The sequence below is a fragment of the Pygoscelis adeliae genome, unplaced genomic scaffold, assembly GCF_000699105.1.
Source record: "Pygoscelis adeliae isolate BGI_AS28 unplaced genomic scaffold, ASM69910v1 Scaffold71, whole genome shotgun sequence".
Taxonomy (NCBI): Eukaryota; Metazoa; Chordata; class Aves; order Sphenisciformes; family Spheniscidae; genus Pygoscelis; species Pygoscelis adeliae.
The window spans coordinates 12,836,961-12,859,330 of NW_008824356.1; the positions used below are offsets into that span (position 1 = coordinate 12,836,961).

At 35.3% G+C, this 22,370-nt stretch overlaps 1 protein-coding gene across 2 annotated transcripts in view; it reads right to left on the bottom strand.

The window, feature by feature from the left end:
* TTC7B (tetratricopeptide repeat domain 7B) overlaps nt 1-22,370 on the bottom strand; it is a 124,380-nt gene that overhangs the window by 25,059 nt on the left and 76,951 nt on the right. The window contains exons 17-19 of one of the 2 annotated variants that reach the window (XM_009319444.1): nt 19,173-19,337; nt 11,486-11,626; nt 5,593-5,795 (exon numbers count right to left, since the gene is read on the bottom strand). In XM_009319444.1, the coding sequence (XP_009317719.1) occupies nt 5,593-5,795; nt 11,486-11,626; nt 19,173-19,337 (509 nt within the window). The remainder of the gene's footprint in view (nt 1-5,592; nt 5,796-11,485; nt 11,627-19,172; nt 19,338-22,370) is intronic. The other variant, XM_009319443.1, reaches the window with a different exon arrangement.

Below are 22,370 nucleotides of genomic sequence, written 5' to 3' on the forward strand. Positions count from 1 at the left end.
TATACACAAAATTAGTGCAGTAAATTCCCACAGTCACTTTCCGTTTTGAGAAGAGCAACTAAATTCTAGTTTAAACTCAAATTTGTAGCAATTATTGTTGTCAAATACTGAACAAAAATAGATATGCTTTAAAAGAGTACTGTAAAACGCAAATAGAGCATCCAGGAATTAAGAAGTTCTACGGATCTTCCTCCAATGGTAATCTTTAAGATATAAATCAGTACGAAATGGTTAACTGCTGTACTTGAGCTCAATAACACTAAAAATAAAAGGAGATAACTTTGAAACAAACAGGGAAAAACCACTTTCTTGATTGTTCACCTTGATTCACACTTGGTTATATTTCAAAAGCTAATGACTGTGCAAGTTGGTGTTATGTACTTTTTTTGCACTAAGCACTGATGGTTTTCTGTTGTAAGGCTAAAACGGGAAATAATATTTTCAGGGCAGAAAAGAATATAGCCTGTGAGTGCCACATGGCATATGAAGAATTTAAAGTGTATTGAAATGGCCCTTGAGTCACCTGAACGCAATGGGTGTGTTCCAGATTAAAATGCAAGTAGAACTGCCATTGTATTCTCAGAGTACAGAATGTGACTGCTTGAAATATTCAGATACGACAGTGGTCAAATCACAGTAAAATGCCTTCTGTAAGGAGCAGCAACTTTTTGGCTGAACATGTTTTGCTTTCTCTACTTTCTATGAAATAACCTTCAAGTTTCTGAAGGGCAATCCCACAATATTTTACTAACAAATCTAACAAAACCAATTACCATTATTTCTCCATTCTTCTTCAACCACCGTGTGTGGAAGGATGCACTTAGAGAGCAAGTCAAACGAGCACAGAGATTTGGCATTAGCATTTAGCTCTATGGTAATCAGTTACAACACAAACCACCCACAAGAACCAGCCAAACGTGCTTAGGACAAGCCTATGTGGCCTAAACCAACAAATACTACGGTATAGCGGCCTGACAATGAAAATCAAATGTTAGTCAATGTTCCCCAGATGAGGTCCTTGTTATGAAAGGAAGAATAAATACTAGAGAATACTGTCTCACTGAAGGAAAAAAGTTAGTTTGGGGGACTGTGTTTAGTCTTTCTCTTCTTTAACTCCCCTGACCCCTTCAAACAGGGTCTGAACTCACGTTTCTAAGGTCTTCTCTGCTTTTCCTTTCTTTCACTCAGCTCAACATCCTTGACAGGCTCATAAACATGCACTACCCATACGTACTGCCAGGCTTCTTTCCGGCAAAGTGTCTTTGGGTTGGAAAACAACATAAGAAGTCAATGTAGTTAGAAATAAATAATAAAATATTTATAACGGAGAGGTAAAGCGCACATAGTTAATCTAAGCCTTAAGAGATCTGACTTAGTTCTGCATAATTATAGGAAACTTTAACAGATATCTAACGGTGTGGAGTGTGGAATGTAATTCTTTAAGATAATGCTTTTTGAAAACTGATTTCTACATGGGTAATTTTGGATAAGTAATTTCTCCCTTTCTGTTTTAGTTTTCTACTCTTAGAAGCTAAGCTACTAATAGGATTAACTGGCAAGTGCTATGATGAATTACTTAACATTAGAAAAATACTAGAGTCTTCTAGGATTATAATGATATACAGATGCTGGAAAAACTATTTCATGCCAAAGCTACATTTAGCTAAGAAATTTTCAGCCTGAGAGAGAATACACAGATTTCTTTCCTGGACAATGGCTTGAAATATTCATTGCCATTTCAGGCATTACTGAATGATGACCCGTTTCAGGACTTTTCATACGTCAGCAGTAAGGGCTACTTTCCACAACAGCACTCTGACTGCAGGAGATAAAAGAATGTTTATTCTTTTTTCACAGGGGAGGAAAACAATGACAAAAGCAGGAAGGCAGCAGTAATGCAGAAATCTGGAGGTGACGATAAAGTGTAGGGAGAATGGAGAAAGTTGTTCAAATAAATCTATTCTGGCCAAAATCAGGCAGGTGACAACCAAGTATGTATGACATTCAATTGAAGTGCGAATCATCATTTTTCAGTTTAGTAATTAAAGAAAATTTTAAATTTCAATGGGTGTGATAAAAAGTGATTTGAAATACAGAATACAAACTGAAGTATTTCAAACCTTTAGAACACAACTTTGCGTTGTTTTCCCCAAGTGCACTATACAACCCTTAAAAACAAGAAAGGACACTGCATTTGTTCAAAAGCATTGCCGCTGCACTCTGTGAAGTACACTTAATTGATACTGACATGTTACTGCTTCACTCTCGACATCTTGCGAGCAGTCAGAGCTAGCCAAATAGCAGGCTGGTATAACCCCTGGCTTGGAGAAAATGTCAGTTAGCGACAAACGGTAAAAAATAGCACCTGAGAACAAGGCAGATCTTAAAATGAGAATTGCTTAACAGAATACAGTGAATGAATGTATGGATTCAAACATTAACTGTATGAGGAATAGTTTAGTTGCACAAGCAACTAAAGAGAATTTTAACAGCATTTCTCTCTGAAAGAACTAGTTTTGTTGTTCAGCTGATTTAATTAATAAAACCCCCAACATTTTAGAAGACGATAACTCTTCTGAGTCATCTCTCAGAGGAGACTGAAATAGCAATGAGCATGAACACAAACACACTGCCCCCTGCAGCCAGGTCTCTGTTAGAATATCTCACATCTTACGTAATGTTAACACTATAACCCAATCAGTTCCATTTCCCAAGAATTTTAATTAAACAGAATACAGCTAAACAAATTGTCTTTTATTCGTGGATCAAGCCTCCACCATTTGGTGTCATGTTGTCTTAGGCATTTCATTACTAAGGCAAATACAGCAAGAGTTAACCCCTCCTTCCAAACCCTCCCATTTATCATTATCATTTTGTTGGTGAACAGATCTCTTGCACCACCCTTAACTGGTCCAATTTTCACACCATCGCCAAGTCCTCCTGTTTTTCATTTTAGTAAATCTTTAAAACAGGAGTAAATCAGTGAAGACCTTAGAGACAGCAGCATAATTAATAATAACTTGTTTCTTTAGAAAATGGTAATTTCAGACAAATATAGTCTTTCAACAGATCATACCAGCCCATAAAAGGTAACTGCATTCAGATAATACATTAGACTTCTGCAAAGAGCATGTCTTCACGGTCACATTAGCAGAATATGGAGTCTGCACTTGAGACAAATGCAAGAGTCTTTATGCAGAAGCTCCAAAGCACGGGACATGCTGCAACTCACAGGAGGAAGGCACGTCAGTTCTCAAGCCACAAGACTAAATTTTCTAGTCTTTCTTCATACATTTCTCCAGTAATTTAGATTAATAACGTTGTTTCTGTGTAGAAACAATAGATCGTATACAGGAGTAAGTACTTAGAGTTATGGCCAAAAAGTTGTACTGAAAAACAGTAAAGCTTCAAAGTTTAATTTTTCATCCTTCTTACCACAGTGATGTAAAGGATGGATTATAAATAGGGAAGAAATTGCCTATTCCAAATAAGCCATTCTTGCTTATACAAATATAAATAAACAGTTTATTTGTTTTTTGTTCTTCTCTGGACAACTACAAATAATATCTCAAATCAAAGATCCAGATTTCTAAACCACTAGCATCAGGTAATTTTACTGAATGTCAGGTATCACCTATTCTAAAATTTTAATTAAAAGAAAAAAATCCTTCAAAACTGATTTCAGGTTCAACTATTTCAAGTAATTTTACTTGGAGAGGCAGGGCTGGATACATATGCTACATGCTAGAACTTGTGCCATCCTTAAATCTTATTTCCTTTTTGTTGCATTTTATACATAAAGTTATTATGATCTATACTTGGTATTTGCCCAAAAAAAGAAATTCACCAAACCTTATTAAATAAATCTAATCTCTAAAGTAACTGTTAAGTTGAAACAGTAGCATTTTATATTGCTTTCTAAGCATTGCTAGAAAGCCATATCATATAATTTAAAAATACCAATTACACGCAGAAAATAAGGTATCTTTTCACAGAACTTTGGTTCATAAACTGATTGTCAGCTTAGAATTGTGAATACAAATATTACAAGTTAATGTTTCAGCTGGTACAACATAACATGGTTGTTATAGAGGCTGGTACCTCCACAGTGCTGTTGCTATAGTTCCCCTGCCACTGAGATCATATCTCTTTACAATAAATAGGTAAATATACACAAACAAAGTGTTGAGATGTACAGATATTCATCTATACACACAGGCAAGAGTAAACACTGCAAACTTCCTCCTCAAAATACTTTTTGCAATAGTCAAAAGATCAAGAAGGATACACAATCTTGTACTTTTTCCCCACATGGAATTACATAGACAAGTATTTTTATAGCATACATCTTTAATATTTGCATTTAAGCAGCATAAAACTCTCAGCATCTATTCAAAATAACATCTGAGAACAGAAAAGGTCTAGAGTAATAGAGAAAGCTTTTAAAAACAAAATTTTAAATTATAACAATGTTTAAAAAGGACTGGCCAATCCAATGAAATGAATAGTCATCCTCCAGCTTGCACTCAAACGGAAAAGCTCATAAAAAGGGAACCCGAATTGGAAACACAGTATTTTTCATCTCACATGTGTCTCAAGGCAGCTAATTTCTCAGTCGTTATGAAGAACATTGTGTGTTTACAGACTGTTTATTCAAAGGTGGATTCAGAGGAGGGGCAAAAAGATACCCAGAAAAACATAAGCTTTCATTTTCACTGAGCTGCACTGCTTTAGGTCGACTGCCTGCTTCTTCAGAAAAAGGAACCTTTTGGCATTTGTCAGTAGGCTCAAATATCTTGAAATGCTGAAAAGGTGAAACAAAAAACTTTCCCTGTGCTGCCTTCCTATCTGATCTTTTGTCTCATATGTTCCCCTCAGGGATGCACGAGAAATTTCTCTGAATAATTCATAAGCACCTAGGCAGAAACCAGCTTCTACTTCCGAACAAAAAGATTGGGTAAGAAGCTGATTGCCGCTGTTCTACTCTGCTCTATCTGGAAGAAAACTGGATTAAAAAAAGAAAGTAATTCTCCTAACATAGTAAGCACAGAATATATACATGTATGTATATATGAATTATATAAACAAATGTATGCATTTATGCTGGGGAAGGCACCTTTGTACTTAAAGCTACACATTCCTTTGAGGGCAAGACTGATTCTCTACCTTTCAAAAATCCAAGAAATCACATAGCATGAAGGTAATCCATCAACATGTAGAATTCAACTTTTAGTTTGGAATTAGATAGCAGAATGACTGGTCCTTCCTCTAGACTACAGTATCCAACTCTTCTCTCACCATAAGCCACCTTTATTTCCCAACCGCACTGAATATTAGGCAGATGCAAATGACTTCTTTTCCACAGTCTCTGTTAGGGCTGAAATAGTCTTATTGCCTGCAGATCCTTTTTATGTCCCAACACAGAAAAGAGAGAATAAAAAGCTAGAAAAGACTGTTTCGAAAGTTATTTTGCTAATAAGACTATAGATCCAAAACTCATAAGCTATGGGTTACCCACACCAAGTTAAGATTTCACAATACAGTATCATAAGTTGAGACAAAAGTACTTATGAATGTGGACTTAAGACTTACCAGCCTCTGCATGCTTTTCACATGGGTAGGACTAATAGATAAGGCCTCTTCATACCAGCGTTTGGCTTCATCGATGTTTCCACGAAGTTCAGCCACCTGGCCTCTCATGTAGAGAACATAGTGCGACATTGGAAAGAGATTAGCTGCTTCCTGGGTACATGCTGTGGCCTCAGCAGGCTTCCCAATTCCTATGTAGACTTCAGCTGTGGAAGGAATGTAAGGACCAATGCATGATTCTTGCTTCATCATACCATGACTAGATGTTGTCACATGTGCTGTATTTGTAAATAGTTTCATTCTAAGCAAAGGCTATTTTCCTGAAAAAATTCTGCAGCTTAAGAGAAATTATTACATAAATTGTTTTAAACGAATTATTCTTTTAAGAAAGTTGCTTTTGTAAATGTAATAGGACTTTGAACCTCTAAATGGCTGGTTTAAACACCAGAAAACTCTTTATAGTTTGTTATTTTTAACTGAAGTCTGGGATTTTTTCATTTTAGTTTCATTTTTAAGATGCGAGCATGCCAGTATTCCAGTACTATTTAAGAACAGAAAACCCAACACAAAGCAGCACACAGAGATCCTTACAGTAGGTAAGAGAACACAACTAATCACGGGGTTTTCTGAATTTTACACTGACATTTACATTTACATTCCTAATGTCAGCCATTAAGGAAGCAGTAGCAATAGCTCCAGCTACCAATCACTAAATGGCAAGCCTGGTTCTAAGTTTCCTACTTCAGAGCATTTAAAAAGAAATATAATGTAATTTGATATGAAAAGTTTCCTATTTAAGTTAGCAGAACATGTGAAATGCTTAATCAGCATTCTGATTTGACAAAATTTTTTCATATTTCCAAGCATTTTATCTAAGATATCCTCCAAAAGCTAAGGACATTTAACTCTGTAGCTTTAAAAAAAAAAAAAAAAAGGCAACTATATTTAATTTAACATAAATCACTCCTGATGAAAGCAGTTGAGTAGCCTGACACACACTTGTCTAAATCAGATTGACTATAGGGGGAAAAAAAGGTTCATTCAGTAAGTGATTAACAACTAACAATAGAAGAAGTATTTGCCTTCAATAGCTCTTATGACACTCTTCAACGCTGCTATTTCACTACCCTGCTGGATTATCTTAATCTCTTGCTGAAAGAGTGGGAGAAGAGAGGAATAAAGAGATACTAAATACAAGAAAAAGATATTAAAGGTTCTGGGTTGGGTTATCTATTTCTTTTACATTGGTACAGACCCTAGAAAAATTGAGCCTCAAAGTAATTGTGTAACTGCATTCTATTGTATCACACTGTACATGAGTCTTACAGGTTAAGGTTTAAATCAAAATGCTCCATCAAAACAGCAAAGTGATCTATTGCTGTTCAAGACATGCTTCTCACTGTACAGTACAGGCAACCCATCTTGGTTTAAAGGCTGTCAGATCAGGATCTCACACTACAGTAGTGGATTTGGGATTATGCCTAAAACTCTGAATGGGACTCATGTTTGAGTGACTTTAAAGGAGCTTTCTTCTGAGATAATTGCATCAAACAGACTGAATAGTATACCTGACTAGTCAACTTCAGTACAGCAGAGTATATAAACCTTAACTTACAGGTGATACCTGCTATGAATAGTGATAATTATGTTCATCAAAATCAATTTATAACAATGACTAACAAAACCTGGACTTTCAGTAGCAGTTGGTGAGTAAGCACAGTTTAAAGGTCCAACTAATTTTCTATTTTTTTAACTGATTTTTACAGGGTTGCTGGAGTAAATTCTGTTCTTCCTCTAAGACCTGATCCTATTGATGGGCGAACAGACTTTTTTTTACCAGAAGAGCATTATTTTGCTCCTCAGTTGACTCAGTGATTTCACAGAACACATTCTACCTAACATAAATAGTATGTTCAGGTGGATGTATGGATTAATGCAGTATATTTTTAGAAACTAATGAAATGCTTTTTGATGGAAAAATATCTCATCCACATGAAGAACTAACACATGAAATTGCAGATCCAGCAACACTTTTTTTCCCCCAACCCTGAAAGAACCACCTCACCTAGTCAGAGATGGTACTGTATAACTAAAGAATACCAAACTTGGAAGATAATGAAGGGATAAAAGTTTTGAAAATCTAAATCGACATTTGGGAGAAATTAAATTTTTCTAGGATTTTACTTTTATTAACTGTTGGTAGAATCCAAAGAGTAATTCGTAGCCATAATTTGAGAGCTGGACATACAGCATAAAATGTGAATTGTACCGAGAGGTGTTTTTTCTAAAAACCCTAAAATATTTTGGAAAAGCTTTGGGTACTTCATTCTTGAGTGCTTTTCTAAAAGCTACATGGTCAATATTACTACGTGAGAAACAAGATTTTAGTGAGTATAAAATACATTACATTTTTTAAAAGTTAATCATTTGAGCTTTCCCGGTTTCACTGTCTCTTCTCCAGCATCATCAGACTTGAAGCACAGTTTTAAATGCACACTCCCAAGTTGCTCGGTGAAAAGACAGTTAGGAAAAATATAATTTACACAGGCTGTAAAAGGTACTAGGTAAAAGCTATAATTATTAGCAAATAATATGCAGAAACTAAAAATTACTTAAGTAGGTGATTATCTGCTACCACAATAATTTTAGACTGAAAAATAAGCAGAGATTGGCTGATTTAACAGACTGCAATTGAAATTCTGTATTCCTTGAGGGGAAACAAGTATGGTAGCAATGGCTTTTAACACTAGTCAATAGAGGCTGCAATACTGCTTATAAATTAGTCTTGCATTACTGTAGGAGTACTAAATCTTGCTGTCCTGCTTACTAACTGCAGCAGAGAAACTTGAGTTATTAACAGACCTTCCTAAAAGTGTTAAATTTAAACAAAATAATTCCTTTATGTTTAAAGTTATTACAGAGTTATTTTAAAAATAACTTCTCCTTTTCTCTACCGGAAATTATGCCACTCCAACAGAATATACAGCGGGCCTTTTGAAAAACTATGAAAGAATGAATAGAAAGTTGAACTTGTGGCTAGGTGTTAGGCATGAAAGTTCATTCAAGAAGTTTCTGAAACTGAAGGAGAGCTGTTCATTCTGAGAGAATGACTTCAAACTGAATAAAAATGTTAAAAACCAACACGGCAAATTCAAATAAATCAGTTGTGGAAAACTGACAAGTGCCAGCAGACTCCGTAGGAAAATCTCAGAGAGGAGCAGCAGTTTGAAGAGAAACCAGGTGCCAAGTCCGATGTGCTCTTCTCAGTGTCTCCACCTAGGGAAAGCCAAGAATGCCTTCTGGCTCAAACCCTTCCAACACTTACACTTGCATTTTATTGAGAAATCATTCTATTTTCCAATCAAACTGCATAGCAATACTGAGTTCAGTCTTGATGCATTTCTCAAAGGACTGTCACAGCCGTTGATCATTTAGGGACAGGTCTGGTTTTAATAGTGAGTTACTGGAGAATGTACTAATTGCAAAAGTAATTTCGTTTCACATTTAAAATAAGCCTGATTTTCCACCTTTACACTGTATGTGTATGAAAGGCTGAAACAGTCCATTAATAAACACAAGATGACAATTTAAAAGCCAGTTACTGTGTGCAAAATCAACTTCTTTGGACTGAATGCCATGCTCATTTACACTAATGACAGCTGGAATGACACTGTATATCCATAAGAACAAGCATTTTCTCTCTTTTTCACATCATATATATTAGTTTGGGTAAATATATTTGAGTTTTGCATGTATTAGAACTTATTTATGTAACTTTTCCATGTCTCTACAATCTAACAGGAAGAATAATTCTCAATCTTTGTATTTTAAGATTTAAAGGTTGTTCAAGATTTCCCCCCCCCACACACACCTAAGTAGTAAAACACTGCACAACCATACAGGGAGTCAAACAGTTAAATGTGGCTTGAGTCTCAAAAAGGAAGCATTTTCCCAATGGTAAATCTTCACTTTTATTTAAAGAACATGTGCTGTAAGTAAGGTGTTAAGTAATTTTATCGCTGTTTTCTATGCAAGTAACCCATATATACTGATGAAGATATCTTCCAGAATATCTGCTTCGTATTGTGCTTTTGGGAGAAAACTTTATTCTGAATGTTCCTACAGTAAAGAGCCTTTCTCAAGGCTCAGCGCATTTACTGTAGCAGGACAAGTAGCTGAAGAGCAGGATACCTAAACACTCTGAAATGCAGCACAAATCACCAGCCTGAAGTTATCAAGAACAGGATCATTCCAAAGTGGAGAGGAAGTAGACTTCAGGTTGCAGTACCTTCTCTGATGGCAGACAGAAGCTCTCTTTCATCTTGTGTTTTTTTCTTTGATTGCTCCCCATACACAAAGAGTCAGAGCACTCTTCATACTTTGTTGTGTCCTTCCCCCGGATCTTTAACACTTTAGTTCATTCTCCAACCCAACTCTCTCCTACTTCACACCCATGCTTCCTCCTGCTGGGAATCAAGAATATGGCCTACAGACCATGCTTGCTGAGATAGATATTTTTAAGAGTGGAAAGTAGACTGTGCAGCAGATTGCAGCAGCAGACCACCAACATGTAGGCAAACCTAAGTTGTGAACTAAAAAGGAATCAGCAAAGAGCATCCAGACCCCTCCTTTGTGGGCAAAACAGTAGTAGTCACTTGCATGGACTGAATAAGCAGCAACAGAACATGACCGACAAAAATTAAAAAACAGAAAATAAGCAATGGAACAAGCTGTCACAGAAGGTTGAGAAATTATCAGCATTATATATGCTAAGAGTTACTGTTAGATGGCCATCTGTGATGGTTTATAAATCCTTAAAATCAATGATGCCATGATCCAGGGCAGATGACTACACGATGCCTGGCGGACCTTGCCTTGTTCTAATCTGTGTTGCTTTCGAGGAGCCCTTCCACCCCCAAATGATATCACTATTATTAAACACCATCATTGCTCTTTCTTTCCAATCATCTGCACTTTTTCTCTAAAACACTAATTGATAAATGGGAACATTGCCCTGTAATGACTTTCACACAGTAAAACTGTTAATGCAAAATAGGTAAATTAAAACGCTAAGAAATACAGCACTGTTTTGTTGAATGTAAACATGAAGAAAAAAAATAATTATGTCACTGACAAATGCTCAAGTCTGAGAGCAGACCAAAGCAGAACAATTGCTCACTGATTTCTAAATTACACCTTTCTTATACAAGTATCAATAAAAACAATTGCACGGTATACATTTTTAACTGTGTAAAAATAGACTGGATCATCATTTTCTGGTTAAAATTTTATATAACAGCCATTTGTGATATTGCATTTAGCTTGAGGCTTGAAGCAGCATAACAATACTACATCCATTCAAGATGACTCCACATTTAGAAAAACAATCCTGGGTCTTTTACGTTAATGAAGCTAGAAGGAAGAGAACTGAATGAGCTCATTATCACAGCTGCAAGGGACAGGTTGCTCAATAGTACTACTACCCTTTTTTTCCACATATGCAGTTATTTATTTTCAATCATAAAGCTTTTCTAGTTGCAGGAACTCTATTCAATAATATTACAAACTTCTTTTTCCAGCCAATGGAATTAGGGCATCTAAATTTTCAAATACTAAGATACTCAAGGTACTTCAGAAACTAAATTCCATTGGTTTGGCCTCTGATAACAGCTGCATTATAAAACTACCGCCTTATCTTACATAAATGATCTCACACGAGCACCTCTAACGTGCTTTTTATTTTTTGACTTGCTTCAGTGCCACACACACACCCCTGGAAAAAGTTTGATCTGATAAGTGATAACATTCTGAATGAAACCAACAGATTTTTGCAAGTCCTTAGGCTAGCAAGAAAGAGGAGGGCAAAGAACAAGAAAGAATTTTACTTTCACAGTACCTGCATGAAGCCATATTTGAGCCAGAGTCATCCAAGGATGCAGGGGACCTTGTTTAGGGGCACTGCTTTGCAGAGATGAAGCAACCTCAGACAGTGCTTGCTCCACTCTGGAAGCTGCTATTGACGTGGCATGGACCGAACCTGTAGAAGTAATAAAAAAAACATTACCGTCATAGAAAGAATGAGGCCATACACATTGCATAAAATATTTAATCGTAACCCTTTTCATAAGAGGTTTTACCGCAAACTCCTCAAGGTTTAATTTACATGTACCATTTTGGAGAAGTTTGCTGAAATGTCAGCTTAATTTTCCTTGTTATGAAAGCTTTTTTACTGGTCTGAAAGACTGTATAAAAACCATACTAAACATTGGTAACTATACCTGACACATTTTTGGGTTGCTACTATGAATAATCTCTATTAAACTCAACACCTCTTTTCTGGCAATGTACGATCCAAAAAAAGGTTTGTGATGGTATCGTACACTGTAATCTTCAGGTTACTGCATGCACTTTGATGTTAGTAATTGCTATGTCTTTCCATAGAGTGCAATTAGAGGACTATTTTAAGACTAATAACAGTACAAAAAAAGAGAACTAAAATATACAAGATGATCACAACATACCCCATCACAAACAGACAATTAAACTGCACTGAATGTAAACCCTAGCTAATCAAGAAGGCTGAGTTAAAATGCCTTGTGGCAAAAAAGTCCCTTGCATAAAGTAGATTCCCAAAGCATACTATGTAAAGGGTAATTCTTGTAAAATGAAGCATTTACAAGTGAGATTAGAATCTCATTGCCAAATACTACCCTTTTCAAAGTACTGGAAATACAAAAGCTTCTATGACTAGAGAATATCTAATGGCAACTGTACTTTGGATAGCCAATTACTGACAGTGTATTTAGTCATGATTTTTTTTTTTTAAAACAAGACCATTAATATTTTAAGCTACACTCCTTCTTGTCATCTAAGCTTCAACGTATCTCTAGTTGTTTTATAATTACAAATTATGAAATCTCAGACTGACTAGGCCTGATTAATAAATAATGGAAGTGAAATATTCCATATTGGATCAGATGAGAAGTCTAAGCCCATCAGCGTATCTGTAATGGTCAACAATGGCAGGTACCCCAAGAGAAACTACTGAATCCTCTACAGGTTGAACTGCACCCCACAAGCTCATCCTAATCACTAGCAGTTAAGAAACAAGTGAAACCTTCGCTCTCAATATCACAAGTTTTCTAAGAATTTTAACAAGAAGGGATTTGCCACATAAAACATACATTCTTAAGTGTGACAAGATAAATCAGCAAACCAGAAAAGCAGAAGAAATTCCTAGTACATAGATCAGTGGGAAGAGGAAGTTTGTCTGAAAGTGCGTATCTCATTTCCCTTAACCGACAGAAACAAGGGAAAAGCAGCACAGGACATAATTAGCATTTCATATGTCGTTATGAACAAGGAATTGACCTGAAGATCTGAAACAGTATCTGGCTGTGGAGTTCGCTTTCCTTTACTGACTGATGAAACAACTCAAACTCCAGCCTGCAGAGTTAAACATTCACTAAAGTTTTTGTGTGTCTTATCTTTAAGGCTTAACTTCTGAAGAAATATAAAAGGGAAGTCTAAGCAAGAAGCACGTGGAGCATATTCCAAGAAAAATACCAGCAAAGGTACCATAAATAAGCACTAGTCACCAGTAATCCTTTTCTTGTCTGACATCCATTTCTGTAAATGCATGTCACTGTATGTAGCCTGCAACTTCTTAGCCTTCCAGGAACTAACAGTGAAAGAGCCTCCTCATCTCTCCAGAATTTGTAAAGAAAAGGTGCAATTCACTGACACAAAGGATATAATCTAATCCCTTCCTTCTTAAAGACAAGTATTCAATTTAGTATTAGAAAGGGCCTGCATTTTCTATTATTTAAAGCAAGGACTCTGCCTGCTAGCCAGGCCACAAGTAATTTCATATAGAAAGTGTGCTGTTAGATTTTAAGACTCTAGTACTTAACCATAAAGCACATATGGTAATATATTATTAAAACTTTTGGTACACCAATTTCTATATAGAAAAGAACTATGCTGTGATAAAATTCTTGTGAGATGTAGTGCCACCTATATTAAAGTTAAAACGGAGTGGATACCGAGTGCTTCCTATGGTAATTAACTCCTACCCTGGCCTTTATTCTGAGTGGCAGAAAAAAGAAAAAACTTAAAAAAATATTTCTAGAAATTTTTTTCAAAGTGTTATTATTCATATGCTTATATTTCCTGTTTAGGAAAAAGGTATCCCTTAACATATTGCAGCAATTAGTTCTCTGAAGAAAACACACACATATACAAAGTAATAGTCCTCAATCAAACTACTAGAAAATACTTACCTCTTATCTTTCACTAAATTAATACAGCTGATATAAAACCGTATTCTAAATTCATCATGAATATTAACAATCTAAAATTCAATGCAGACCAAGTAACATAACTATTTTAGAAACTCAGACTGCAGATTATTCAACATAATCAACTAAATTTAAGCTGCCTCTAAACAACATCCCAAATAAGTGGATTCTTGGGGTTTAAGTTCAAAGATCAATGTCAAGCAGCATACAAAGAAACTTGGTGTAATCTTCCGTAGGGCTGTTTGGAAATCCCAGCCTTTGAAATCCTTCATGCTTCAGTCTTATTTAAAATGTAGAGAACTTCAGGATGTTGTGAAACAACACAAGAGCATCGATAATTGGGCTTTTTTTGTTTGGTTCTGTTTCTTTAAAAACCCTCCTTGCAGTGGCTATTAAGAGAGATATCAAGCACAGGGCTATACAGTTTCCAAAAGGAGGGGGGGATGACCTTTAGTACAGCCTTGCATATCTAATCAGCACAGCCGTGGTATCCTTTATCACACTTTTACATCTTTGCTATTACCTTCTTTCTTTCTTTTTTTTTTTTGGTAACAGTAGTCTTTTGACACTGCCCAATCAGGCATCTTTCAGGTACATTGCACTCATGCTGATAGCTCTAACCCATAAACCCCTAAATGCTTCCTTAGTATTGCCACAATTAGCTGTCATCTGACTCATTTCTGGCTCCTTCTGTTAAAACACAATTAGTAAGCTTTCATTTTGCAGACAACTAAAAATCATTTAAAGATTATTTAAAGATCCTGTGTACTAAAAAGCTTTTTCTGACCTTCCTCCAAATTTTATTCAACCCTTTTCTTATTAGAACTAACTTATCTGAACTATTTGTTCCTTGTTCTAACCCAGGGGTCCCCAGATTCACATCTTTATAGTCACATTACAATTGTAAAATGTACAGTAATTTCAGCTACAACTGGTAAAGCTACATAGTGGTTTGTGAGAAACTGAGGGTAAAGAGTGGATCTTAAAGTCTGCTCGAGGCTTCACAGATCCTATGTAGCCAGTTACTTATTTGGTGGCTCCCTGTTGGTTTTGTCATAAGCTCTGCTCTCTCTTCCCAGCCTTATCTGTATTTTTCTTTCTTTGGTCTGTGTTCAGTACCCTCAGCCAAACACAAACACATCCTCACTTTCAGTGTTGCAATTCATTCAGCTGTAGCTTCCTTCAAATGCTCAGATAAAATAGCAGTAATTTCTGGTTTAAAATTTTACCGTATCTTTCATACACACAAATACCCTTGCTCTTCCCAGACAACTTCTACACCTGCTGTTATAGCGTGACACTTAAGAATCAAGAAAAAATTCCCTCAAAATACCACAAGTAGCAAGAGTGTTTATTCTGAAATATAAAAGCATGAGGTCTGGAAAAGTAATATATCACCAAAATGGATCCTGGCTACTCACTTTGATTTGTTCAGTTTTGTTCTGACGCTCGTTTATACTAAAAAGGCCAACTGTGAAACAGGGACTGTCTTTGCAAGATCTAGAATTCACTACTTAAATTACTTATTGATTAACATCTGGAATCAGAAACACATTGCACACTGCAAAGTGTGAGAGAAGGTCTTAATCATAACAAAACGTTTCTAAACCAAAAAGGTGTAACCTCCCACTCAAGTTTCCTATAATGACATTTGTCCAGAATTTACAGAGTTTCTACTCACCATACTAACATAGTATCTGCAACAACCATGGTCATGTTTCAATCCAATCTCAAATAGAAAACCTACCAATAGCCTGGTACAAACACAATTTAACCAAGAAATTAAGTCATCTCACAGAAACCTTTCTTTTCCAAGTCACACCGACAGTTCAACTTCTGTGAACAACAGTGTTCAATTTATTCTCTTCAGGCTTTTCTTAAGATAAATATTACAGGAGAGTCTACCATCTTTTAAATACCATTTATAAGTCACCCTATGTAAATAAACGTGTTATGATTTCTTCAGTTCTTTCCTTGGTAATTTCCCAATAAATTCTTCACAACGTAGCCTAATGGACATGAACTAAGACATGGACTCTATCAGCACTCGGTTGGCATGTAGGCTTGGACAAAAACAAAATCATTTTGCTGTGTACATCAAATTTTCCTTCTGAAAATGAGTAAAAGAATGGACTGTCATCCTTCATGAAACATGATCACATCAACTGACAAAAACACGATAACAGGATTTCTTTTTATACCGTAAAAGAGAATATTACTAAGCAGTTTTACATTCATCATGTTTTCAATTTTTCAACATTTACATAAAGAAAAAAATGCTTTAACAGCAATGCTCATGCAGGAGAAAAGAGGAAAAACCCCATGACTTTCAACTTTACATGCAGACAAAGCTGGCAGTAAGAACATTAGTGGTGTGACATACAGAGAACTCTGTGCTAAAAAAAAAAAAAATCAATCACATGATACAAAGAGGCAGTACCTTCTGCAGGACTAATACATCACTGAAGTGATGCATTTGATGAGATAGATTGGCAGGTTTAGCCAAAATTAACAATTTTTCCTATAAAATTCATTAAGTGTCTGAGACACCTTTCACAATCACAAATGACAAAGCTAGCTTATCTTTTGATACAAAGTTATGCATGGATATATTAGTAGTCAGGTATGGACAGCATCATTCATAGAGCATCCTCTCAGCTCTTTGAAAAAGATTTTCCTTGCTTAGTCACTGTCAAACATGCTGTTTTATGTATCTTCTTACTTTTCTCTCCTCCACCAAATTGGTCTCCTGTACTACCTCGTAAAAAAACTATGAAAAAGTAAAGTAATCAATGAAAAAAAAAAAATCCCATAATTTACTATTCAAGGCTAAGCACACAACTTTATAATGTAATTGGTTAGAGAAAAAGAATGTTATTTCACATCCTGGTTAAAGCAGCAGTTATTTTTATTGATCTATATTCTTTACTCTCTCTTATTTAGCTTGTTTTCATCATTTCATTATATTAAAGTGTACTCTTAAGAGATTTATTCTACAAGGAAAATTTGTACCACAAGCGAAACTAGTAGTTTATTATAACTCATGACAGCAGTTGCAATGTTGCATTCTGGACCAATGTACTCCTTAGGAACAGCAGTAGCATAAAATCTTCTCTAATACAACATACTGGCAGCTGGCCATTATGTTATACAAGACCTTCCTAATATATCTTTATTTGCAGTCCTCTAGAAATGAATACTGCCTCTTTAATTATTAAATGCAAGTGTTAGTTGAGTGCATTCAGATCTCGTAAGATTACAGCCCTTGGGGTGACTGAATGGGCAAAGAGCATCAGCCTTGCTTTACTCACTATCAAACTTCCACCATTGATGGACAAAACATGTATGTTTTGTGGTAAAGGAAAAGGTGATTTGAGTCCTTAAGAAATTAATAGAACTGCACAATGAATACTACTTACAAACTGAAAAAAGGGAGTAAAAACCATGAAAGTAAGCATCTGATGGATTGCCTTTGAACAGATCAAACCACAAATTAAAATCCAAAGTAAGAAGGAAAAAAAATAATTTATATATATATATATATATATAAAAACCAAGAACTCACAAAGCCAGAGGATTTCTGATAATCTTCAAACTGTAAATCAGGTTTACAGGGTTTCGAAAGATAAAAAAATTAAATAAGAAGATTACTGTTTACAATTAGTATTTTCATAGAGCCTTTGCTACACCTTTAAAATCGTGTTCCTGTTCAACAGAAATTGGAAGTCAACTCAATAATACAAAGTGCCTTTTGCTTCTTTCACTAGAAAAAAAATGAACTAAGTAAGATATAGAACATGAGATTTTCAGCCCTGGTAACTATACTAACATGCTATAAGCATCTAGGCAAACCTCTACTTACTCAAAGATAGAGAGCTTTATCTTTCATTAATTATTTACACTATACAAAGGACTCCAGTATCTGTTTTTTTCATGGTTCCGCTACTTCTCATGCATATGGTAGAACCTCCTTTCCCTGAGGATACAGTAGCTTGGAAATGGAAAACTTGGGCTTTACATAATGGAATCCGTGCTTGGACTTCTGCGTTCTTTCAGTTTGCCTTCATTCTTGAGTGGGTTCTTATTAACTTGTAGCTCTGCAAAGAACAATTAATTCAATGCTAACTGGGATGTACTGTTTATAGAGTAGGTCTGAGCAAAAAATTCAACTCAACGACACCCAAACCTGTAACAGCAATCAATCAGCTATTCAAATGCTTCAAGAAGAAAGTCAGACTTCAACTAGTTAAACTTCTGTAGGACACAGATTTCCTGGAGTCTAAAGGAAGTGCTTTCCTTAATTTCCAGTTACAGGCTTACATATGAACTAGTGTTTTCAAAACTCTGGTCTTATATCCGCTATTTTAACAAGTGAATTTTGCTAATACTCAAAGATTTATTTGCTACATTTTGTTAGGAATTACTATCTTTGACATGATATCAGTTAAAGACTAGGTGTCAAAAATTAATTTCTTAAGATTGCATTATAGTAAATGCAGTGACAAAACCAGCACTATGCATAAAGCTATGAGTGAAGGACAATTTAACAGAAATGAAAAGGAGTTAAAAAGAAATGGCTGGAAAACTATGTTGATTTTACCCTGCCACCTGAACTACTCTGGCAGTGTTACTGTACAGTTTGTATTCAAACAACGTGGGGATTGATCTTACAGCATGTTTAAATTGGCATCATTTCAATGAACAGAACGGCTCTTGACTTGAAACAGCATAATGCTGATTTTCACTGCTCTAATACCTCTGAATCATTCAATATGCCCCACCTGCAATATGAAAATACACACTGAAGTTTAGGCAATTTCTTCCTTCATGTGAATTTTCAGGGACGGTTTTGGATGCAATTAGCTAAGGCTTTCTGAAATTAAGTCATTAAAAACTGTACAGATAAGAAGGAAATTCTGTGGAAAGGAGGGTCTTGTTAGGCAAAAAATGCCAGCAATGGAAATAATTTACAGCAGTAAATGCTACAAAGCAGTCTTGGCCAATAACCTCTTTTACCAAACACCTATCATTTTCTGTAACAGTCATGAGAACAGAGTATTAAATATATCTGTAACTTTACATCTTTTGGGATCAATAAAACACTCTATTCTGATGAAATTCTTAAACCCCATTCAGTATTTAATGAAGTGCATCTGAAAGGCCAGATTTCACTGACACTCTGTTGAAACTTAAACTGTTTAAACACGGTTTATCAGTTATGAAGATTATCAGAAAAATACAGCACAAACTAACACACCCATCAGGAATAGAAAACCAATTTACAGCGAGAAGGTGTACAGGGCTCAGGAACTTGGTCACAGTATGGAGAGGCTGCATGGGGCCAGACAAAGGTATCTGGTTTAGGATGAGGATGAGGAAGATGAGAAGATACAAACAGTTGGAGAGGAGACTCTGTTCTTGAGAGAGAAGATGAGGAAGTATCAGAGGCTAAAAAGCGAAACAAAGAGAATGATAAGGGTGTGGCGGGGCAGGAAAGAAAAAAGATCCAAGAACAGGGTTTAATGGATTCATGGATGCCAAAAAATGCAAAGCATTTATTTCACCACTCACTAAGATGGAAATGGCTTCTACATAAAATAAATATCACTTCTTCTGAAAGCAACATAAAAAAAATACCCTGTACTTATATGTACTTTCCTTCCACACTAAACTAGATTTAAAAAAAAAAAAAATTAAAGATTTTTTCCCCTATGTTCTAATGCCTGAATTTGTAAAATATATTTAAGGGGAAATAAAGACCAAAGTTTAAAACTCAGCTACTATTGTTTCTTCCTATGATAAACTCAGTGGACTGCAACTAATAAACAACAAATTGAGTAATCTGTTTTTAAAAAGATTGAGTGCAACTTACCTTAACCAAAATAGCCAACTGAGTCTCAAGTGATTTGCATATGCATATCTATCTTCGGATAGGAAATGTACCTGCCTCCCTGTGAGATTTTACTTTGGTGATTGAGTCATCAAAACTTCCCCCCCCCCCCTCCATATTTATTTCCTTCATCAATATATACAAATATGGGTGCATGCCACTCACAGCCAACCAGCTGAAATAGAAGGCAAACTTAAAGTAGATTTGCCACAGTTATTGATCAGGGCATTAGAATTAACAGTCTAGCCTTGTAAGAAATCCACTATACGCTCTTTTTATACTTCAAAGGTTACACAGATTTAAACTTGAATCATTTAAACATTTCTGATTATGGGATTGGTAAGAGCTCGATATAAAACTGTTTTTTAAGACCTTTCTTTTTTTTTTTTTCAAATTTCAACTTCTGCTTAATCGATACATCTAAGAAAAAGAATGTTTTACACCCATTACAGCTAGATGTAGTTTTTTGAAAAAGGATTTTAAAATTCAATTCGCAAGTACATAAGACTTCAGATTTGAATTTTAGCTCTCATTTCTTGGTACTCAGATTGGCTGAACTCGGACTAGACAGGCAAAGGGGACCATCATCATAGGTGGCAAGCAAAGTCAGGAAGGGGAAAATTTCCAAATGTTCATGTGTATACACACACAAAAATACATCCAGATGGTAGCATTATACTGCATAAAGAGGAGGGGAGCAAACATTTCTGTCCTAAGAGGATTTTCCCCAATATCTTTCCTGCATACCCCTATTTTAAAATTTGTTTGTTTATTTAAATGTCAAATTCCTTCTGCATTTCTAAACACTGGGGATCCACATGAGCTCTTTCAGCCTATATAGGTCTAACATCTCGATCATCTATTGTTTCTATCATCTACCTTTGGTGAATAATGTTTTTTTGACAGTCTGCTTAAAGTTTTCTCACTCAAACACTATGACAAGCTTGACTTCTTTTATTCTTATAGTACCATAACCTTTTCATTTCTGCAAAATTTTTATATAATCTTCTGGATTAAGAATTCTGGACAAAACTTGGATATGGAGCTTTTATATGTACACTACTGTATAGATACAGTAGATAACAAAGCTCTAGTCCTTACCGGAATTTGAGTATTGGTATTGCAACAAGGTTTCTTCTGCTAAAATTAACAATTAAAAAAAACAACCAAACAAAAACCAACCCCACCCTCCCCCAAAAAAAAGAAAAAAAAAGAGACACCCCCCCAACCTATCCTCCACAATTACCTTTTATAAGAAAAATAATCAAAAAGGGACCCCATATTTTTAATTTCCCATCTTGTCCACCTTGACAGTAGAGATAAGCTCTAACAACACAGCTGAGATTCAGAAAAAAAGACAAATTGGAACTTCTAGAAAAATTAGAACATATGTATAGATTCTGTTTTCCAATCAAGATACTGGCTGCAGGATTTGAATCTGGGGCATGCTTCTTGAAAAGCTCACTGTTTTGGATGAGGGCTCATCTTTATTTAAAAGCGTTGAGGAACATGCAGTCTTTAAAAGCACCAATTCATTATGCTCTCAAGTATGGCAGATACAAAATAGGACACCCCAAAAGTGTATATCAAGAGCTTTGTGTCCCCATGGGGGAAAAACAAACAAAACCCCATAACTAACTACAAAAAGCACTTTTCTGAAGGCATAAAATAAATTATCTGTATCTATGTCTATCTATATATGTATATGAAACCTTTAAAATCTAGTGATGTCCTTAAAATGAAACAATGAGCTAGACTAGAATATAGAATGATCACTACAGAGTGATGTAATGTTATCTTATACATTTTCATTATATGAATACAAGAAGACAAAATTCCACATTAGGGGTAGCAAGCTAAATTATGCCATATTTCAGACCATATCATATTGCAATTCATTGAAATCAGGTGACCTGATCTTTGTAATCAAAACTGTTTGCCACTATAGCAAGCACAGAACGCTTTCTATTTACTTACATGATTTCAAAATTGAGTGAACATTCGATCCAACTTTAACTTTCAGAAGTTAAATATCTAAATTGGATTTTTCTCTACTGCACAATTCTGATATTAAACAAACAGATACATTACACATTTCAATGTATCTTAATTTATGGGTCAGTGTATTCTAATTCATAGGCTGGCAAACTTTTCCATAAGCTGTTTCTGTCAAAGTGTGATTAAACAGAAATTCACATCTGAAAGGTGCCAGGAAAAGCATACTACAGTTTTGAGATAAAACCCAGGAAACAGAAAACTCTCAATATTTAGAATGCAAGTAACATACTGTAAAGGTATTTGGAACTAGCATCATCATGGTAATTCCTTCTGCAATTTTCACAGAATGCATGGCTCACCTGCTTTTTGGTTATATGACTTTTAAGGCATATCAATTTGCATTGTGATAACTGAATATATTACAATAGGCAAATTACATATTGTAAATATTTACTGACATGTAACAATCTTAGCTTTTATGTAGTGCACCTGTGCACCACAATTTTTGATATATATATTAAAATTTCACAGTATATATGATTTGTAATAAATAAATTTTGCTTATAATGTCAAAGCTATGCCTAAAGTAAGCC